At 35.6% G+C, this 20,292-nt stretch overlaps 1 protein-coding gene across 3 annotated transcripts in view; it reads left to right on the top strand.

The window, feature by feature from the left end:
- COP1 (COP1 E3 ubiquitin ligase) overlaps positions 1 to 20,292 on the top strand; it is a 243,896-nt gene that overhangs the window by 32,484 nt on the left and 191,120 nt on the right. Inside the window, exons 3-5 of one of the 3 annotated variants that reach the window (XM_069478384.1) lie at positions 6,112 to 6,209; positions 15,724 to 15,788; positions 16,471 to 16,590. In XM_069478384.1, the coding sequence (XP_069334485.1) occupies positions 6,112 to 6,209; positions 15,724 to 15,788; positions 16,471 to 16,590 (283 nt within the window). Of the gene's footprint in view, positions 1 to 6,111; positions 6,210 to 15,723; positions 15,801 to 16,470; positions 16,591 to 20,292 lie in introns of all 3 variants that reach the window. The other 2 variants (XM_069478383.1, XM_069478385.1) reach the window with 2 other exon arrangements.

Genomic DNA, 20,292 nt, shown 5'->3' with positions numbered 1-20,292 from the left:
TGGCTCACGCCTGTAATCCTAGCACTTGGGAGGCTGAGGTGGGTGGATTGTTTGAGCTCAGGAGTTCGAGACCAGCGTGAGCCAAGAGCGAGACCCCATCTCTACTATAAATAGAAAGAAAATTAGCTGGACAACTAAAAAAAATATATAGAAAAAATTAGCCGGGCATGGTGGCGCATGCTGGTAGTCCCAGCTACTTGGGAGGCTAGGGCAGGAAGATCACTTGAGCCCAGGAGTTTGAGGTTGCTGTGAGCTAGGCTGATGCCACGGCACTCTAGCCTGGGCAAAAGAGTGAAATACTGTCTCAAAAAAAAAAAAGAATTCCCTTTTTTTGTAAGACTGAATAATATTTTGTATGTATATACCACATTTTGTTTATCCATTCATCCATCCATGGACAGTAGGGTTGCTGCCGCCTCTTGGCTATTATGAATAATGCTGCTATGAACATAGGTATACAAATATTTGGGACCCTGTTTTTAATTCTTTTGAATATATACTCAGAAGTTGAATTGCTGGATCATGTGGTAATTTTGTTTTTAATTTTTTGAGGAACTGCCATACTGTTTTCTATAGAGGCTGAACTAGTTTATGTTCTCACCAGCAGTGCATAAGGGTTGCAATTTCTCCACATCCTTGCCAACTCTTGGTATTTTCTGTTTGCTTTGTTTTGTGTGTGGTTTTTTTTTTTTTTTGGTAGTGGCCATCCTAATGGGTTCATAATCTGTGTAGTTTTAATTTCTTTTTTTGATTTTTTTTTTTACCTATTTTGTTAGCATATTATATTATTTTACCCTTAGTATTTCTGTTGTGTTCTAATAATCTTTATATGCTAATTCATATTGAAGTTAGACCCATAATTTTATGCTTTTAAGTTGAATATGCTATCTGCCAGATTGACATCATGAAGAGTATTGGGTATTAACACCGGTCTATAAGACCTTTAGTTTCATCTGGAGCATGATGCTTCAGTGATAGGTATATTCAATCTTTTGGTCATTTAAAAAGTTTAGAATAAAAATAGCTTTCTTAGCTTGTATTATCTATGTTCACTATTGTAAAATAAAAAAATATAAAATGATAAGAGCAGTGTATACTTTTGGCTAAAAAAGCAACTTTTATTGAACGAAAAGGGGTAATATGAAATGTAAATGTCTCCCTTCCACCAGTCTTTCTTGCCTACCACAACAGAGTTTATCACTGGTAAGGAATGATTGTGTGTTCTTTCAGAATCTTTTTTTTTTTTTTTTCTTTACTCTGCAATGCATCCAGGATTTCAGAATCTTTTTACCAGGTTTTTTTTTTTTTTAAAGACCATCTTGTTTTCTTGAATACTTTTCTAGTATAGCATTTCATTAACATTATTATGATTCATGAATCACTTTCTGCTCTGTATTGCTAATGAAATTCTGATCATGTAGGTCTTGCTTTTAGGCTGATACAGGCATGATCTTGATCTTTTCAGGCCTGTTGTTGGGCAGTAGCTTTCTGTTTGGTCCATATATTGATCTAGTACCTAAGCATTCCATGGGAAATCATATACTTCTTTCAGAGATTTTGGATTCTGATTATTCTGGAAAATTGAGTGATCTATAGTAGGCTTTCTCTACCTTGGTACTATTGACACATTAGGCCACATCATTCTTTGTTGTAGGTGACTGTCCTGCACATTGTAGATTGTTTAGCGGTGCCTCTGGCCTCTACCTAGGAGCAACTCTCCTCTCCCCAGTTGTGACAACCAAAAATGCCTCCAGATATTTCCAGATATCTTTTGGAGGACAGACTTGCCCCCGGTTGAGAACTGCTGATCTAGAGTTAAAAGAGCAAGTTCTTGACATTGGTAGATCAGTATTCTACTTCTGGCTGTAAAACTTACCAAAGCTTTGTCAAGTCATTCAACCTAACTCTACTGCTGCCCTCTTGATCTTCTTCATTCTCTCCCCTTCTTCCCCTTCCTTATCCTCTTCCTACTCCTTCATTCATAGATTTAAAAGTATTAAAGCATGAAATACATGGTAAAGTGGTGATTTTATTTTTCCTAATTGTTTTCCTCTAACTTACACATTCACTGTGGCATTTTAAAAAAGGCTGTGGATGAGTTCTGTAATCTTTCTTCACTATGTTGTGAAGTGTAATAAATTACTGAATGACTTTATAACTGTAATCTTCATGGTATCTTTAGGTCATTGTTGGAAAGCCTCATTGGTTTCTTTTTTTTTTTGAGACAGAGTCTCCAGAGTCTCACTCTGTTGCAGCAACCTCAAATTCCTGGGCTCAAGCAATCCTCCTGCCTCAGCCTCCTGAGTAGCTGGGACTACAGGCATGCACCACCACGCCTGGCTAATTTTTTCTATATTATTTTTAGTTTTCCAGCTAATTTCTTTCTATATTTTTTTGGTAGAGACGGGGTCTTGGTCTTGCTCAGGCTGGTCTCGAACTCCTAAGCTCAAACGATCCTCCTGCCTCTTCCTCCCAGAGTGCTAGGGTTACAGGCATGAGCCACCGCACCCGGCCTCATTGGTTTCTTAAATAGGTTTTTTTTTGTCCCTCTCGCCAAATTAAAACAGCTTAGGCACAGATCCTCATTATAATTTAAGTTATTATTATGTTTTACCCTGATGAGAATGTGTTTTAAGATACCAACGGAAAGCAGGTTTGGGTAGAATACAGACCATAACATTGGCAGGAGCTAATAAAACTGAAGGCTGAGGCCAGCGCGATGGGTCACCCCTATAATCCTAGCACTCAGGGAGGCAGAGGCAGGAGGATCGTTTGAGCTCAGGAGTTTGAGACCAGCCCGAGCTAGAGTGAGACCCCATCTCTACTAAAACAATAGAAATTAGCTGGACAAATAAAAATAATACAGAAAAAATTAGCTGGGCGTGGTGGCGCATGCCTGTAATCCCAGCTACTTGGGAGGCTGAGGAAGTAGGGTTGCTTGAGCCCAGGAGTTTGAGGTTACTGTGAGCTAGGGTGATGCCATGGCACTCTAAGCCCGGGCAACAGAATGAGACTCTGTCTCAAAACAAAAACGAAAACAAAAACCTGAAGGCTGACAGTTCCAATGTCAGGCTTGCTATACTGTGCAACTTTTCTATAGTTTTGTTTAAAACAAAAAAGTTCATAATTATTTACCCTATCCTGACATGTGAAGCCTGTGATACTTCAGTCATTGTTGTTATTCAATTGTATTGAGTGCCATATAATTTGGTACACTTTAATTTTATAGTATAGGTGGATATTATCAAGTGTGATGCAGAAAAATCACTTGAACTTTTGTTCCTGAGAATAATTCCTTCCAGCTGTGGCACAGACTAATTTTTCTTCTAGGAGAGTATAGTATTAACAGTAAGCCTATTGATAAGGGATGTGACTAGGATGCTGAAGAAGAGAAAGGAGGGTCTTCTACTAGGTTTTGGAATAATTTCTAGTATATTGACAAACTCTGTGACTAACTTTGCTTGTTCATCTTGTCATATTATTTGCTCATTTTCTAACTACCATTTTTTTTTCAAAAGCTGTTTGCTAAAACCCAAAATAATGTTCTTCTGCTTATCTGTCAACCTATCTCTTATCTTTAATAACCTTCCCAGATTCTTTCCTTTGTGACTTGCTTTGTTTGGACTTGCTGATTTTCTTTTCTTTTCTTTTCTTTTCTTTTCTTTTCTTTTTTTTTAAGCTACTGAACTAGGAAAGAACTTGCTGATTTTTTTTTTTTTTTTGGAGACAGAGTCTCGTTCTGTTGCCCGGGGTAGAGTTAAGCCTTGGCGTCAGCCTAGCTCACAGCAACCTGAAACTCCTGGGCTTAAGCAATCCTTCTGCCTCAGCCTCCCAAATAGCTGGGACTACAGGCATGCGCTACCAAGCCCGGCTAATTTTTTCGATTTTTAGTTTATTTGGTTAATTTCTTTACATTTTTAGTAGAGACGGGGTCTAGCTCTTGCTCAGGCTGGTCTTGATCTCCTGACCTCGAGCAATCCTCCGGCCTCGGCCTCCCAGAGTGCTAGGATTACAGGCGTCAGCCATCGTGCCCAGCCCTTGCTGATTTTTTAAAGGGCTAAATCTTGCATGTGTATTTCTTTGTAATGTTAACTCGTTTATAACCTACTTAGGGAAAAAGGAAATTTCTCCATGTTGGGATTCTTAGTCTATTGTATTTGCATACAATATGCGTAGATACATTGTGCTTCTCTCTTATAATAAAAATGAAACTAAAACATTTAGTATGTTATTTTCTTCAGTGACATGTCCATGTAGGACATTTTCAGTCAGGTATGAAGCATATCTTGTGATAGTATGGTAATCCTACCCTTGTCATAGTTGTAAGATGTGGTGATATTGTTTCTGGACCACTGTGCAAGTCATTTGTTCAGCAGATATTTGAACAGTATCTCAATATTATGTCCCAGGCATTTACTCCAATCTTTAGGACCCTGTGCTGTGCCAAAGACCACTGTTACTTTGATTCCTGGTACCTTCGTCCTTTTTACTTATCTTGAAAGTAACATGTGAGATGAGAAAGTAGTTGATAATCAGAACAATAAAATCCTGGTGGATGTAGGTTTTTATTTTTGTATTATTTTGTTTTATGATAAGGTGGAGGAGGGTAAGTAGATAAATAATTCAGCTTTACTTTATAAAGCTGAAGTAAATTTGTAGTAATGTGGATACAGAATAAAAGAGGTGCATTCTCTGTAGGAATGATCTTTATAAATCTCCCTTGTAATTTCTTAGAAATCATTTTTTTCTAATTGTTAGAAGTAAAGCTTATTTACTATAGAAACCTGAATTAGAGACATCTACAAAGAAAACATTTTCTATAATTATATGACCCAGAGAAAAATACTGTTAACATTGTGACAAATGTCTTTTTCAGTTTATTTTAAATGTACACATATACGGTACATTAAAATAGAAATGGGATTATGTTGTATCTACTGTGTTATAGATTGTCGTTTTTATTCAGCAATATAGTGACACAGTGACTTTTTTCTTCATGTCAGTTTTATATTTTTCTATGATTTGGTTGAAAAATATTTAAAGAGTTTTTTATTATAAAGAAATACACAGATGTAAAAGGTCCAACATTATAGAAATATATAATGTAAGAAAGGAAAAATTTCCTGTGATCATATTTCTCAAGCAATAACTATTAATAGATAATTTTTCATTGCATACATATTACAATGTAATTTTTATTGACTGTATAGCATTACATTGGATTGATGGTTACAAATTTATTTCCAAGTGTTTAGGTTGCTTTCACTTTATTTTGCTATTTATAGATAACCCTGTATTGAACACTCTTCTACGTATATATTTCCTTTGAATAAATTCCTTTTAGTAAAATCACTTTATTAAGGTTTTTCATGTAACTTGCTTCCTAGGGAAGTTGTGCCACTTACATTTCTTGCAAAAATACATGAGATTATTCGTATCCGTGGGTACTTTTTAACGATGACAGTGATCTTTTTTTTTAATTTTTCCATTCTGATTGGCAAAAACTAGTATATAATTTTTTGGGGGGGGTACAAGGTTTCACTGTGTTGCGCAGGCGTGCCTCAGACTCCTCAAGTGATCCTCCTGCCTCAGCCTCCTAAGTAGCTGAGACTGCAGGTGCATGCCACTGCACCTCACTTTATTTTTAAATTACATTTTTGTCACTAATGAAGATGATAGTTTTCTCATGCTTATTAACTAATTCTTGTCTTTGGTTGAGATTTCTGTTTTTTTTTATTTGAATGAGCTCTTTTTGTATTAAGGGTATCAGGACTCCAGGAATATGAATAGTCTCTTTACTCAGCCATAGGCATTTGTTTTTCTTGTGCTGTTATAAACTAAATCGCATAAACTTAAAATTTAGTTAATATATCTTTTTAAATTTTATATCCAATAGGCTTGTTATTCAGGTTTATTTAAAATAACTTTTGTGTTCTATTTATCCAATAAATGCCCTACATATACTATTGATATAAAAATATAAGCTGAAATAAATTTGTTAGATTACTTATGTTACAAATGAGGAATAGAAGACTAAGGCATTATTTTGTGATCAGCTTATTAATTTTTGTTGATTTAATTAAGCCTGTTTTATTTTTTCCCTGCTAATAGCTACAAGTGTATTCATCAGAGTTTGGAGGACAATAATAGATGTCCCAAGTGTAACTATGTTGTGGACAATATTGACCATCTGTATCCTAATTTCTTGGGTGAGTCTTTGGAATGATTTTTATTTTTATTTTTTAAATATCCTATCTTCAAAAGTATCTGCTAGCACTAATTTATTCAGAAAACCTAGTTTGGAGGTTAGCAAGTCTCTCTCTGCTACTTACCACAGTGCTTCTCTTCCTGGGTTGTGGCATAGATTTCATATATTGTTAGCACAATATCAGACTGTTTTTAAGTTTCATTTAAATAAAATTGAAATGACTTTTAGATTGTTATGTAGATGTCTGGACAGAGTGTGAGGCTTAACAAAAATCCTAGAGGCCCAGAATACCTTTCAGTTTCTCTATGTAGTATTATACATGCTACTATTTCTGCTTTGGGGGCAGAAGTGAGAAGTAACAGAAGAAAGAGTTAATGGGGAGGGGGAACACATGTTTGGTGAATGTTGAGAGAAAGGGGGAAAATAACTTGGGTATGATGATTCCTGGGTGAGGGAAGAAAGTCTATGGAACTGATGAGACAGTTGAAAAGTAAGAACTCAGGGAAGGAAGACATGGATATAGAACTTAGAGAAATGGTAAGAACTGGAGAAGAGACATGCATATGGAACCCATACGTATAAATGGTAAATGGTTGGGAATAATATCTAGTCAGAGGCCAGTTGTGAGCTAGCCTGAAATACTGTAGGAAACCTTAAGTCTGAGTGTTTTGTGAATGAATAATAAACCAAAGATTAATTTTCACATATAGGTAGGCATCAAGTAGGACACTATTGGGTATGTACATCAAAAAAGTTAATTCTTCATTCTAAAGACTAATATGCTCCAAGTTAAGGTGTGGTAACTACCTGTGTATAATGTTTTGATTTGCCATTGCTTTGGTTGTAATTTGATTTTGCTTAGCTCAAATGGTGGTTTATAATAAATCATGAGTCTGTATTTTTTCAGCTATGGCTTTCCTTTTTACCTCTAAATGTGAACTAGCTACCATCCTTTTTTCTCTGTTACTCTTCAGTACAATCCAGTATTTTTTCGTTAAGGAAAATCATTGGATGACTGTACAGCAGAAAGAATCCCTGCTGGAAATATTTTGAAGATTTTCTGCTAGAATGACAAATTCTTCTAAGTAGATAAAATCTTATGGCAAACTTGGAGAAGGAACTTAGGAAAAGCACAAAGAGAGAACTGTTGAGTGGTATGGTATCCAGCAGGACTAGACTTGATGGTCTAGGTTAGGTAAGAGAGAAACCAAGTCTTGCAAAACGGACTCTTTTGTCCCTGAACTTGCAAATTTGGATTGATGCTGCCCTGTGAGATCTGGAATCACTCCTCTCTCTCTTGTCATAACTGTGAAAAACTACTTATTTTTTGGAATGGTTAAAGACGGAAAGGAATCTGATGTTCTGAAGATTTTGATAGTTCCTAAATTTTTCAGGCAACATTCTTTAGTGAGTCTGCAAGTTTGAAATTCTGTTATATGAGTTTCTATTATAAATAGTGAGAAAGGGATCACTATCTACTGGTATGGAAGAAGCATAAAAATATATTAATAGTACTGTTTAAGTTGGAAGAAGATTCCATACGTTATATACATTGTCAAATATATGTATCCAATGAATAGTGAAGTCACAATCACTGATTTTTTAAGGTAGAAAGTATCTTGGCTATGATCTACTTACATCCTTCTCTTTTTATGGTTAAGAAATTTTGGTTTTAGGAAATTGGAGTGTCAAGTGTTTTCTGCCATATTTGAAGTCTTTTAATTATATTGCAGCTTCCAGTGTGATTGTATGTATGTCAGTCATAGAAATAACATTTTATCCTTATATATCTATCTCTGTTTTTCTGTCAGTCACCTCTTCTACCCTTCTGCTTTGTACACTGATGGTCAAATCCTAAGATTGCTATATTGAGTAGATAGAAACTATTTCCTATGTGCTCAGAAGAATGTCGTTGAGTTCTGTTGATCTGTCTGTTCCTGAAAGTGGAATATTAGGTGTTTTTTTCTTTTTACTAAAAAAACCTCTTAGAAATTATTTATTTTCATTGTTTCAGCTCAAGATTACATGATAGTACTTGCAGTTATTAGTTGGGTTAAGAAGACCCTGAGTCTCTAAAAGTGATTTCAGATTTCCTCTTGAGTATGGAAAGGTAACTAAGGATATGTTACACAATTCTGGGGTATTCTAGGCATCTTTCCACCTATTTTATTGATAGCTTAGGGGCCTTTCACTTTTAATGCCTAAGTAATGGGGAGAAGTCATAGGCTACATGATTTCCATAGCAGTACTCTTTAAAATTTTTTGCTTATGTAACCCATTTGAGAATTTTAAAAAATGTTGCACCCATTCACACATTTTTAGGTTGGCATTCAAATTTTTTTTCATAATTTTAAGTAATTGTAAAGAATATAATTTCTAGAAATTAAATATGGTTTTTTCAGCATAGAACTGTTATATCTCTTTTTAAAGTGTATCCAGTAGAATCTGAATATAGTGATTTGTTACTAATATCATTGGTTTAAAAATATATAAATAAACTTATCATTAACAATGAAATTTCATTCTTTCTCTGTGTGATTTTCTTCTTAAATTTCATTATCACTCACATAGTTTTCTCCTTCTATAATGTATTTTCATGCTTGAAATTCTTATTGATTTACCTGTAATACTTTGCTGTAACAGAAATGTATATACAGGCATACCTTGTTTTATTACACTTCAGTTTATCGTGCTTTACAGACATTGTATTTTCTGTTTTAAATTGATTTTTGGGAATCCTATGTTGACACTATTTTTCCAACAGCCTGTGCTCACTTTGTGTCTCTGTGTCACATATTGGGAATTCTCACAACATTTCAGACTTTTTGATTATTATTTTATCTCTTATGGTAATCTGTGATCAGTGATCTTTGTGTTACCGTCGTAATTGTTCTGGGGCACCACAACCTGCGCCCATTGATAAATGCTGTGTGTGTTCTGACTGCTCCACTGACCTGCCATTCCCCCACCTCTCCTCTTCTCCTCAGGCCTGCCTATTCCCTGAGACATAGCAATATTGAAATTAGGGCAGTTAATAACCCTACAATGGCTTGTAAGCATTCGAGTGAAAGGAAGAGTCACACTGTCTCTCACTTTAAATCAAAAGCTAGAAATGATAAAGCTTAGTGAGAAAGACACGTCGAAAACTGAGATAGGTGGAAAGCTAGCCCTTTTGCACCAAACAGTTAGCCAAGTTGTGAATGCAAAGAAAGCAAAACAGCCGTATTGCTGATATGGAGAAAGTTTTAGTGGTCTGGATAGATCAAACCAGCTACAACATTCCCGTAAGCCACACCCTACAATCCAGAGCAGGGTCCTAGTCTCTTCAGTTCTATGAAGGCTGAGAGAGGCAAGGAAGTTGCAGAAGAAATGGTTGACTCTAGCAAGGGTTCGTTCATGAAGTTTAAGGAAAGAAGCCAACCACCTCCATTATATAACAGCACAAGGAGAAGCAGCAAGCACTGATGTAAAAGCCACTGCAAGTTTATCCAGAAGATCTGGCTAAGATCATTAATGAAGGTGACCACACTAAACAACAGATTTTCAATGTACACGAAACAGTCTTCTATTGGAAGAAGATGCCATCTAGGACTTTCATAGCTAGAGAGGAGAAGTCAATGCCTGACTTCAAAGCTTCCAAAGGTGACTCTAAGTTCACGCCAGTGCTCATTTACCATTTTGAAAATCCTAGGGCCCTTAGGAATTATTCTACGTCTACTCTGCCTGTGCTCTATAAATGGAACAACAAAGCCTGGATGATGGAACATCTGTTTATAGCATGGCTCACTGAATATTTTAAACTCACTATGGAGACCTACTGCTCAGAAGAAGAGATTCCTTTCAAAATACTGCTGTTTACTGACAATGCACCTGGTCACCCAAGAGCTCTGATGGAGACGTGCAAGGAGATTAATGTTGTTGTTTTCATGCCTGCTAACACAACATCCATTCTGCAGCCCGTGGATCAAGGAGTAATTTTGACTTCCATGTCTTGTTATCGAAGAAATATATTTTGTGAGGCTGTAGCTGCCAAAAACAGTGATTCCTCTGATGGCTCTTGGCAAAGCAAACAGAAGGCCTTCTGGAAAAGAGTCACCATTCTAGATGCCATTAAGAACGTTCGTGTTTCGTGGGAGGAGGGCAAAATGTCAACATTAATGGGAATTTGGAAGAAGTTTGTTCCAGCCATCGTGGATGACTTTGAGGGGTTCAAGACTTCAGTGAAGGAAGTAACTACAGGTGTGGTGGAAGTAGCAAGAGAACTAGAATTAGAAGTGGAGTCTGAAGATGTGACTGAATTGCTGGAGCATCATGAAAAACTTGAACGGATGAGGAGCTGTTTCTCCTGGATGGACAAAGAAAGTGGTTTCTTGAGGTGGAATCTACTCCTGGTGAAGATGCTATGAACACTGTTAAAATGACAACAAAAGATTTAAAATATTACATAGACTTACTTGATAAAGCAGTGGCAGGGTTTGAGAGGACTGACCACAATTTTGAAAGAAGCTTTACTGTGGGTGAAATGCTATCAAGAAGCATTGCATGCTACCGAGAAGAGTCAATCCGTGTGACAAACTTCACTGATGTGTTACTTTAAGAAATTGCCACAGCCACGCCAGCCTGCGTGACCACCATCCTGATCATTCAGCAGCCATCAATGTCAGGACAAGACCCTCCACTAGCAAAAAGATTACGACTCACTGAAGGCGCAGGTTAGCTTGTTTTTTTGTTTGTTTGTTTGTTTGTTTTTTAGCAGTAAAGTGTTTTTTATTATAATTAAGGTGTGTACATTGTTGTTTTTGGCATAGTGGTAGTGCACACTTTTAATAAAGTACAGTATAGTGTAAATATAACTTTTTATGCACTGGGAAACCCCAACATTTGTGTGACTCATTTTATTGCAGTATTCACTTTATTTTGATGGTGTGGAACCAAGCCCACAACATTTCCAAGGTATGCCTTGTAAACAGAAATTACACACTTAAAAGTTTCCTTTGAATTTAATTTTCTATTAAGCGTTAAATAATCTTAAATAGGTTTTCTGGGTTTTTATTTAATTATACTATTAGTATGCTATTGATTAAACAAATATTACGTGTTACTTTGTAAAGTATTAGACATAAAATTTTATAGTGCATGTGCCACTTATTCAGGATCATGGTGCCCTTTTCTGGAAATAGTTTAAGTGCCATTGATGATTCTTATTGCTAGGACAAGTATTCTTTCTTTGTATTCTTTTTAGTTTTAAAAGTATAAGTCTTCAAAATCCTTGTTTATGTAAATATTTTGATGGGGATTGAAGGAATTGTTACAGCAAAGTCACTATATTCTTTGACCTCCTTTTGAATTATATGTAAAGAAGGACTTTTATCTATTTATTGGCAAAATTTTTTTAAATGCCCAATTGGTTAACAAATGAGGCGCTTTATTCAATTTTGATGAAAGAGAAGTCAGATATTCAAGATCGATTTGGTTTTTTGTTATTATGGTCATATACTTTTTCATTGAGACAGATAACATGATTTTTTCTTTTTTTTTTTTTTTTGTTGAGACAGAGTCTCTCTTTGTTGCCCAGGCTAGAGTGAGTGCCGTGGCATCAGCCTAGCTCACAGCAACCTCAAACTTCCTGGGCTCAGGCGATCCTCCTGCCTCAGCCTCCCGAGTAGCTCGGACTACAGGCACGCGCCACCATGCCCGGCTAATTTTTTCTATATATATTTTAGTTGTCCATATAATTTCTTTCTATTTTTAGTAGAGATGGGGTCTCGCTCTTGCTCAGGCTGGTCTCGAACTCCTGACCTTGAGCGATCCACCCGCCTCGGCCTCCCAGAGTGCTAGGATTACAGGTGTGAGCCACCGCGCCCGGCCAACATGATTTTTTCTTTCCTGCTCTAAGTACTACATTACAGTCCCTGTTTCTTCTGACCTGTACCTTCCATAGGATTTCTGTCATCTCCTCCCTCCCTCTCGCCACTGCAGTGCACACACACTCTGCACCTCTCCATCTCCCTTGATCTTGAGCTATCCTGACAGTTTCATTCAGGTTGTAGGATAGAAGCTGCCCCTCCGCTGTCCTAACACACACATTCTGCTGGTGCATTCCTCCACTCTTGCCAAGGCTTGCTCTCTAGCTTTCTCTTGTTGCTTGCCAGCTTTCATGTGCCCATTTGAGTGCTCTTTCTCTCTTTCTCTCTCTCCTTGCACCTCTTTCTCTCTAGTTGTGTCTCACACTGTCTATTTATAAGTTGAGTTTTCTTACCTCTCTAATGAGTGATCCTCTTACTCATTAATTTATAGGAAAACATACATGCAAAATTTAAAATCGCTATTTTTTTTAAAAAAGTAGCTGGCACAAAATCCTTACTACTTCCAGGTACTATCTTAATTGTTATACTTTATGTGCATGAACTCATTTAATCCTCATGACAGTCCTTTGAGATAGGTACTGCTGTTACCATCCTCATTCCTTAGGTGAGGAAACTAAGGCACAGGCAGTTTGAGTAACTTTTGTAAAGTTTTAGAGCCAGTACATGGTGGAATTGGGATTTGCTGTTAGGCAGTCTGACTCAAGAGTCGTTGATGGAATGGAGTCTTTAGCAGTAGAAATGCATTTTTCTTAATAGTAAGAAATGTTGTTAGTGCTGTGGATATTACAAAGTGCCACAGAATTATAATTATCAAATGTTTAAACCATCCTTCAGGTTTATATCTCAGTTCTAAAGACTGATTATGGTTTAAAATAAATGCTTATCTTGATTAGAAATACGAAAGTGTTAGCTAAAAATGACATATCCAATTTGAAATCCTTCAGGAGCATGTCATCAAGGTTTAATATGTTCATTCTTTACTGAAAGTTCAGTACCTGTTAGTGAGGCTGAATCAGTGAAAACGAAGAACAAGGGCAAGTTGTTTGAGGAAAAGATAAGAAGTTTATTAATTTACCTGCAAATGAGGAGGGCGGCAGACTAGTGTCTCAAAAGACCACCATTCTGTCTTTAAGCAGAAAAACAGGGCTTTTTAAAGGGAGGGGGTTTGAAGGTTGGGCTGAGGTCTACATGACTGGTGCTACATGTCCACACATTGTGACTTTGGGCTATTGTTGTTTAACTATAATTGATGGTTTTTGTCTACCCTGTGACCCTTGTCCAGACAATTCTGTTGAGCCATCTCCTGTGGCTTAAGGTAATAGAAAATAAACAGTAGTGAACATTTTTCTGCCCCTTTGATTACTGTCCTCTGGAAGGGATGCAGGTTTTTCCCAAAAAGGGTAGGAAGTTTTAAAGAGACAACTTGTAAAACGTTTCCTTGCCCTTTTTCAGATCTTTACCTCTGTTACAATTCAGCAATATTGGGTGCTTATTCCGTGCCAAGGACTACTTTGGTGAATAATACAGAGATGTATATGTTTAATATAGACCTTGTATTTTAAGAGATTTTTTTGTTGTTAAATTTTTAAGAACAAAAATAACAGAATACTCCTTGATGAAGAAACCTATTGACCATTGTTTATTATAGGGTATAGTTTTAAAGAAAAATAATTTTTTAGATAGCTCCGTGAAAAATCTGATATTATAATAAAAACTTCAGTTTGGTAAATACAGAATTTAAATGTCTTTATATAAAATAGCATACCACTTAATACATTCTTTTTTTACTCTTTCTTTTTGCCTTCATTTGCTTTAATTTTATTTTGCATTTTATTTCTGTGGCCTTTAAAAACTTGATCTTCAGTTTTGTTGGTGAGAGTCACATACAATGGTATAAGAGATTTCTTGGCAAAATTCAATGTGGCTTGTACATAAAAGTATTTCAGTCACAGTTCCCATTCAAATAATTAAATCTGCAAGTAAAATATTAAACTCTCATTCACTTACTCTTTATTACCACTGCATTTTTTTGAAGCTGTCTCCTTTACCTTATTTGCATTAGGATAATAATTTAGCTTATGAGGTATAGTTTACCCTCTTCACAGTCAGGCTCTGATCCACCTGCATTTCTGGCCTTAGTTCTTAGCTCCTGTTAATTACTTACAAAATCACTCTGACTCTGTGTTTCACCTATATCCATTAAAAATCATTTTATATCCTGTTGTTTTATAACTTTGGTATACACATACAAGTGCATGGTCTTACCTGAATTTTTTTTCATTCTTCTTTCTGCTTAGTCTCTGTGTACCTATTATGGCTCAGGTCTAACATTACTTTGTATGTGAAGCCTGCTTGTTAACATTTTGATTGATGCCTGGCCAGTAGACATTTGAATCTATTTCAATGATAGTACTGTTTATCACATTATATTACAAGTACTTCATCATTTGCTGTCTTGCTAGTCTGAGTTGCTTGAGATCTTGGATTGAGTCTATAATCTCTGAATCTTGTATCTTAGTATGGGCTTGGTATCTGTTTTTCTCAAAAATATTTATAATTGCATCTTGTTCTATATGTCACTGTAAGTTCCTTATGCTCTCTGTCCTAATATTCCCTCATTTCTAATTGGTGAGAGTAACCTATAAGATAATGTCTTTAAAGTCAAGTGCTTGCCTATCCTAGGGCTGGTTTCCTTTTATTTTTTTTAATTAATAAGTTTTTTTTTGTATCACTAGTATTTGTTGACTATTAAAAAAATAGAAAAATGCAATTAAATGTAGTTTCAACATCACAGAAAATATTTTGATCCACAGGAAAAGAATTTCCAGAGCTGTTTAATCCAGTGGTTCAGTGATTGTCAAGTTCTTTCCATTGTTCTGTTCTTCCGTCTCCAGCATATGTCTTGATCTTTTGACTAGCTAGCCTTAAGTTTACAAGATGTCTCCCAGCAGTTCCAGATATCATTCTCTTATGAAGGCAGGGAAACAACTTGTTTTTCTCCTATCCTTCTCCTTCTGAAAGACAGCACACCTCTTGTTTGTCAAAACTGGGTCACATATTTACCCCGTATCAGTCACCGAAAAGCATATGAATGACCTGATTGCTTTAGGTTAGTTAAGAATCATTCCTTGGGTTGGAGAGGGATCTAGCTTTTCTGAAAGTTATATGGCAGTCCAATACTTGGCTAAAAATTATATTATTATCAAGAAAAAGGGTAGGATGATTTTTGGATGGGTAATTATCTTTCATGATATTTATAAAAAAGTTATAAACAAAAAGAACAAATAAAAATCTTTAGTGCTTATCTCATAGTAGATACAAAGTTACCTATGCTTTTACCATGTGGGGCATGGGGCAGTCTCACACAGTGAAGAATTATCTCCAAATGCCAGTAATATCATCATTGAGAAACTCGTAAGAGGAAATACACATTCTGAAGAATTCTGCTGTAGTAATAGTAGTTGTGGTAGTAGGAGCTGCACCAAAACCTTTTCTGATTTTAAATAAAAAACTAATATTTTCTGTTAAGCATCTTTTTAATTTTGAGTCTTTGTAAAGGTAGAATAAAATCCATCTAAGCAGAAGAATTGGGTAATCCACTTAAAATGAACATACAAATTATATGGGGTATTTGTTTTGTGTTTTCAGTGAATGAGCTCATTCTCAAACAGAAGCAAAGATTTGAGGAAAAGAGGTTCAAATTGGACCACTCAGTGAGTAGCACCGTATGTTTCAACTTTTTTTTTACTATTTTTAATAAATTTTATTCAGTTTTTGTTGGTTTAATATTAATTAGATGTTAAAGCTTAGCATGTAATTGATCATTCTTAAAGGAGATTTGCTTAGGATTGCTCTATTCAAATAAGTAACTTCAACTACATTGTCTATAGTACTTTACTAGAGTAATCCTCTTTTGAAAGGTCTGGTAGGACCACATTGAGAAAGAGTTGGCTTGTAATAACCTGACATTTGAAAGATTATATTGCAACCTGATATTTTGGAAAAAATGTTGAAAGATTCCCAATTTTAAGATTCCCAAATTATTGAGACAAGTGAAAATATGGAAATGCAAAGTTGAAAATATGGCTAGACAAATAATTAAAATCCAGGTACTTATTTTGCAGGGAAATTATACCTTTAGAAATTCTGATATAACAGTTGTCTTGAATGTGTTTTTTATATCTGTTATCTAAATTCATTTAGAGGAGAAATAGTGTTAAAATTATAACTAGAAGGCAGTGGGGAAGCCAGAGCTGGAAAGGAGTAGGTTGGAACATTAGTGTATTTTCTATATCAATGTATTAAGTATATTAGGAAGTAGCAGTTAAACATTTGCTTTAGTGTTTCTAAAACAATCTTCTTAGGAAATTATGTGTTTCTTTTCTTTATTTTTAGAATGGCCACAGGTGGCAAATATTTCAAGATTTGTTGGGAACTGACCAAGATAACCTTGATCTGGCCAATGTCAACCTCATGTTGGAGTTACTAGTGCAGAAAAAGAAACAACTGGAAGCAGTAAGTGGTAGTTGAACTTAAAAAATTGTTTTAAATGGTGATCTTTATTGCAATGAAAAAATCTAGAAATGTTTAAAAATGACAGGGTAGTGTAACTAATCCATCCATTTTTACTCAGCTAGAAACATCTGCAAAGTATCACTTCTGATAGATTCCCCTCTTTTGACTTACAGAAAGAACAAATTCCTTATAATGTAACTTATTTGCAACGGCCAGTTTGTAGCAACAAAAGCTGAGTGTTACAGATCATGAAAAAATAAAGTTTCATATAGGAAAGTTATATTGGTCATTTTTCTTCTAGTGAATATCTTTCTTGCCATATCTTCCCCTCTTTAAATGTGATATTTGGAGGAGAAAATAGAAAATGTTTTTATCTACATGAAATTCTTTCAGCAGGTGTTCATTGGTAGCAGCAATGGTCTATGGCTTAACTAAGAGCATTTAAAGAGATATACATGGATCTAAATATATCCTATTTCATGTAATGTAATGTATACAAGTGTAAAATTGCATTTATTTTATATAAATAAATGTCAAAAATGTAATATGTAAAATTGCATGTATTAGGAGTTGAGTATGATCTATTATTAATATAAGCAAGTACCCATCCTGACCTAGCTTGGGGGTATTTATTGAGACAATAAAGGAATGATTAGCTTAAACACACAAAAGGGTCTTGCTGAACAGCCAAACTTTGAGAAGATTAGAACCCTGGCTTCTCTGGAGGACTACAAGTAAATGAGATTAGGAACTTGAATGTTGTTGGGTGTCTTTCTTTTGTGCCCTTGTGCCTGTTTTGTTGGGACAGCTCTGATTTCCTTTTTTGATAGGTTTTTATCACATGGTAGATAATGTGGTTTTCTGCACTTCTTCATTTATATTTATGTTTTTTGATAGAAGAAGAAAAGGGGCTTTTCTTTCCAACTTCAGTTTTAAAAATTCTGTGGCTATTGCTTGATGACTTGGGTTATTTAAAAAAAAAATTCTGTAACTAGATTCTGACTAACTTAGTTCGGATCTGAATTCCACTGAATAGGGTGGGAGTCTTTTAGGAGGGGGAAGGAGTGTGTGAGGTTGAGCCGACCAAAATGAGTGTCTCCCATGATGTCTCTGTTAGGGGGATATGGTTGGGAAGAGTGTCTCCTATGGTTTTAACTGTGGTTTTCTGTTAGCATCTACCATGTGCCAAGTATTGTGTTAAGGGCTGTGGACAAGACAGGGTTCTGTGTGTGTAGGTATATGTAGATAAACAAATCAATTAGGCAAATATTTTCACATAGTGGTACATGATATAAAAAGACTTCTTTTTGAAAGATTGAACATGTACAATTACACTTACTCCTTTTTGAAGCTATGAAAATGACATTAAAGGGATTTTAAGGAGGCAAAGAAAATGGGAGAAGGGACAATGGCAGGAATATATTGTAAGCTATAAAGCAGATGGACAAAAGATTATAGGTTAGCAGATCTGAGAAAACTGAATACTAAGCTGACAGTGAGGGGAAAGTTAAGAACTAACCCTATTTATATTGCGGAGCAAAGGCCCTGGAATTGGGGAGCATCAGTTACCTCATAGAGTAAAGGCCAAAAACGGGATTATTGATTGGGAGTCTGTTTAAGAAGCAGTTGAAATTTGAAATCCTTGAGTCCTTCCTGTAACTCAGCTAATGATTCTCCTTTTCTACCTTAGGAGAAAACTAGGATTTTTAACCACCCCTTGGTGGTGATAAAAGAGAGGCTCTCTGAACTGCTCCATAAGAGGCACACTTAAAGCATGGGGACCACGGGTAGGGTTAGGGGGTACCATACTGAAACTAGACAATTACCTACTGAAAGCAAGAACTGTTAACCCTTTTCCCACCTTTGACATGCCATCATTAGTCTTTGCTTCCTTTTTGGCTTTTTGTCTCAGAATTGAAGAAACACAGTTACCTTATTTTTAGATCACAGGTTCTTCCCTATTGTTTTCTGAAGAGGAAGCCAGCTCAGAAGTAAAGCTCCTATCATAGTTTTTTTACATTATTGTTTTCTGTTTTACTTTCCATTATTATTTTACTTGAGTATTTCCAATATAGAGAAAAGTACAAAAAATAATGAGACTCTGACATACTCCTTCTCAGTTACAATAAATGTCAACCCTTTGCCATGTTTTAGATCTGACTTTTGAGAATTAGTTATTTATTTTTTTATATTCTTTTAAAGCCCTCTCGTCTCATTCCTTTCTCCCAGAGTAACCACCATATGAAGTTGGCAAGAATCCTTCTCAAGCATATATGTGTTAGTATGTACAACCACATAAGGTATTATTTGTATAAATTACAAGCTTACATAAAAGGTTTCATACTGTAGTTATTTCTTTGACATGTACCTCTTTATTTACTTTTTGAAGTTCATGTTGATCAATGTAGATCTAATTTATTTATTTAAACTTCTCTGTAGTAATCCATTGCAGGAACATATCTATTACTCTGTTGATGGACATTAGCTATGGGTGTCAGTACTGCATTTAGTATAGTTATACATTTCTCCTTGTGCTTGCATAGTGTGTGTGCACATTTTAACCTTATTAAATATTAGTTATTGACAAATTTCTTTGGGTTTGTATCATATAAACACTTGATATTTTCTCTTTTTGTTTCTGTCAGTCTAATAGGTATCATATGCTGTATGTTCATTTTTTCTACATTTCTGTGATTACTAGTGAAGTTGAGAATTTCTTCATTTCTTTGGCCATCTTTGTTTCCTATCTGATGAATTACCTATTCCTATCCTATGTCCATTTTCCTAATGGATTGTTTATTGTTTTTCTTAATGCTTTGTAAGAAGTGTGTGTGCATGTAATTTGGATATTGCTATTTTGCCAAGTATTTTGGTAATTGGATTCTAGTTGAATTGCATTGTGATTGAAGAACATAATTTAAGGTGATTCCATTTTATCTGCTTTGTTGACTTAGCTATAACTTTTTATTTTTTAGTCGTTGCTTTAGGGTTTTTAATATAATTTGTACCACATTCTACCTTCAAGTAATATTATACTGCTTCATTTATAACAGTGTACTTCCATTTCCTCCTGGCCATCATACTATTTTTTTGTTACGTATTTTATTTCTACATATGTTGTAAACCCCACAATATGTTGTTATTAATTGTGATTTAGACAGTAAATTATGTTTTATGGAGGTTTTTGTTTTTTTTTTTTTTTTTTTTTGAGACACAGTCTCACTTTGTTGCTCAGGCTAAAGTGCCCTGGCATCAACCTAGCTCACAGCAACCTCAAACTCCTGGGCTCAAGCAATCCTTCTGCCTCAGCCTCCCGAATAGCTGGGACTACAGGCATGTGCCACCATGGCTGGCTAATTTTTTCTATATATTTTTAGTTGTCCAGCCAATTTCTTTCTGTTTTCAGTAGAGACGGGGGTCTCGCTCTTGCTCAGGCTGGTCTCGAACTCCTGAGCTCAAATGATCCACCCGCCTTGGCCTCCCAGAGTGCTAGGATTACAGGCGTGAGCCACCATGCCGGGCCTATGGAGTTTTTTTTTAAGTCTTTTGTTTACCCATTTATTTGCCATCTCTGGTATACTTCATTCTTTTGTATAGATCAGACTTCCATATGTTATCATTTTCTTTTTGCCTGAAGGACATCCTCTACCATTTCATTAGTGCAGGTCTGTTAGTGATGAATTATGTCTTATGTATGTCTGA

The sequence above is a fragment of the Eulemur rufifrons genome, chromosome 8, assembly GCF_041146395.1.
Source record: "Eulemur rufifrons isolate Redbay chromosome 8, OSU_ERuf_1, whole genome shotgun sequence".
NCBI lineage: Eukaryota > Metazoa > Chordata > Mammalia > Primates > Lemuridae > Eulemur > Eulemur rufifrons.
This window is presented reverse-complemented; position numbering and strand designations above follow the sequence as displayed.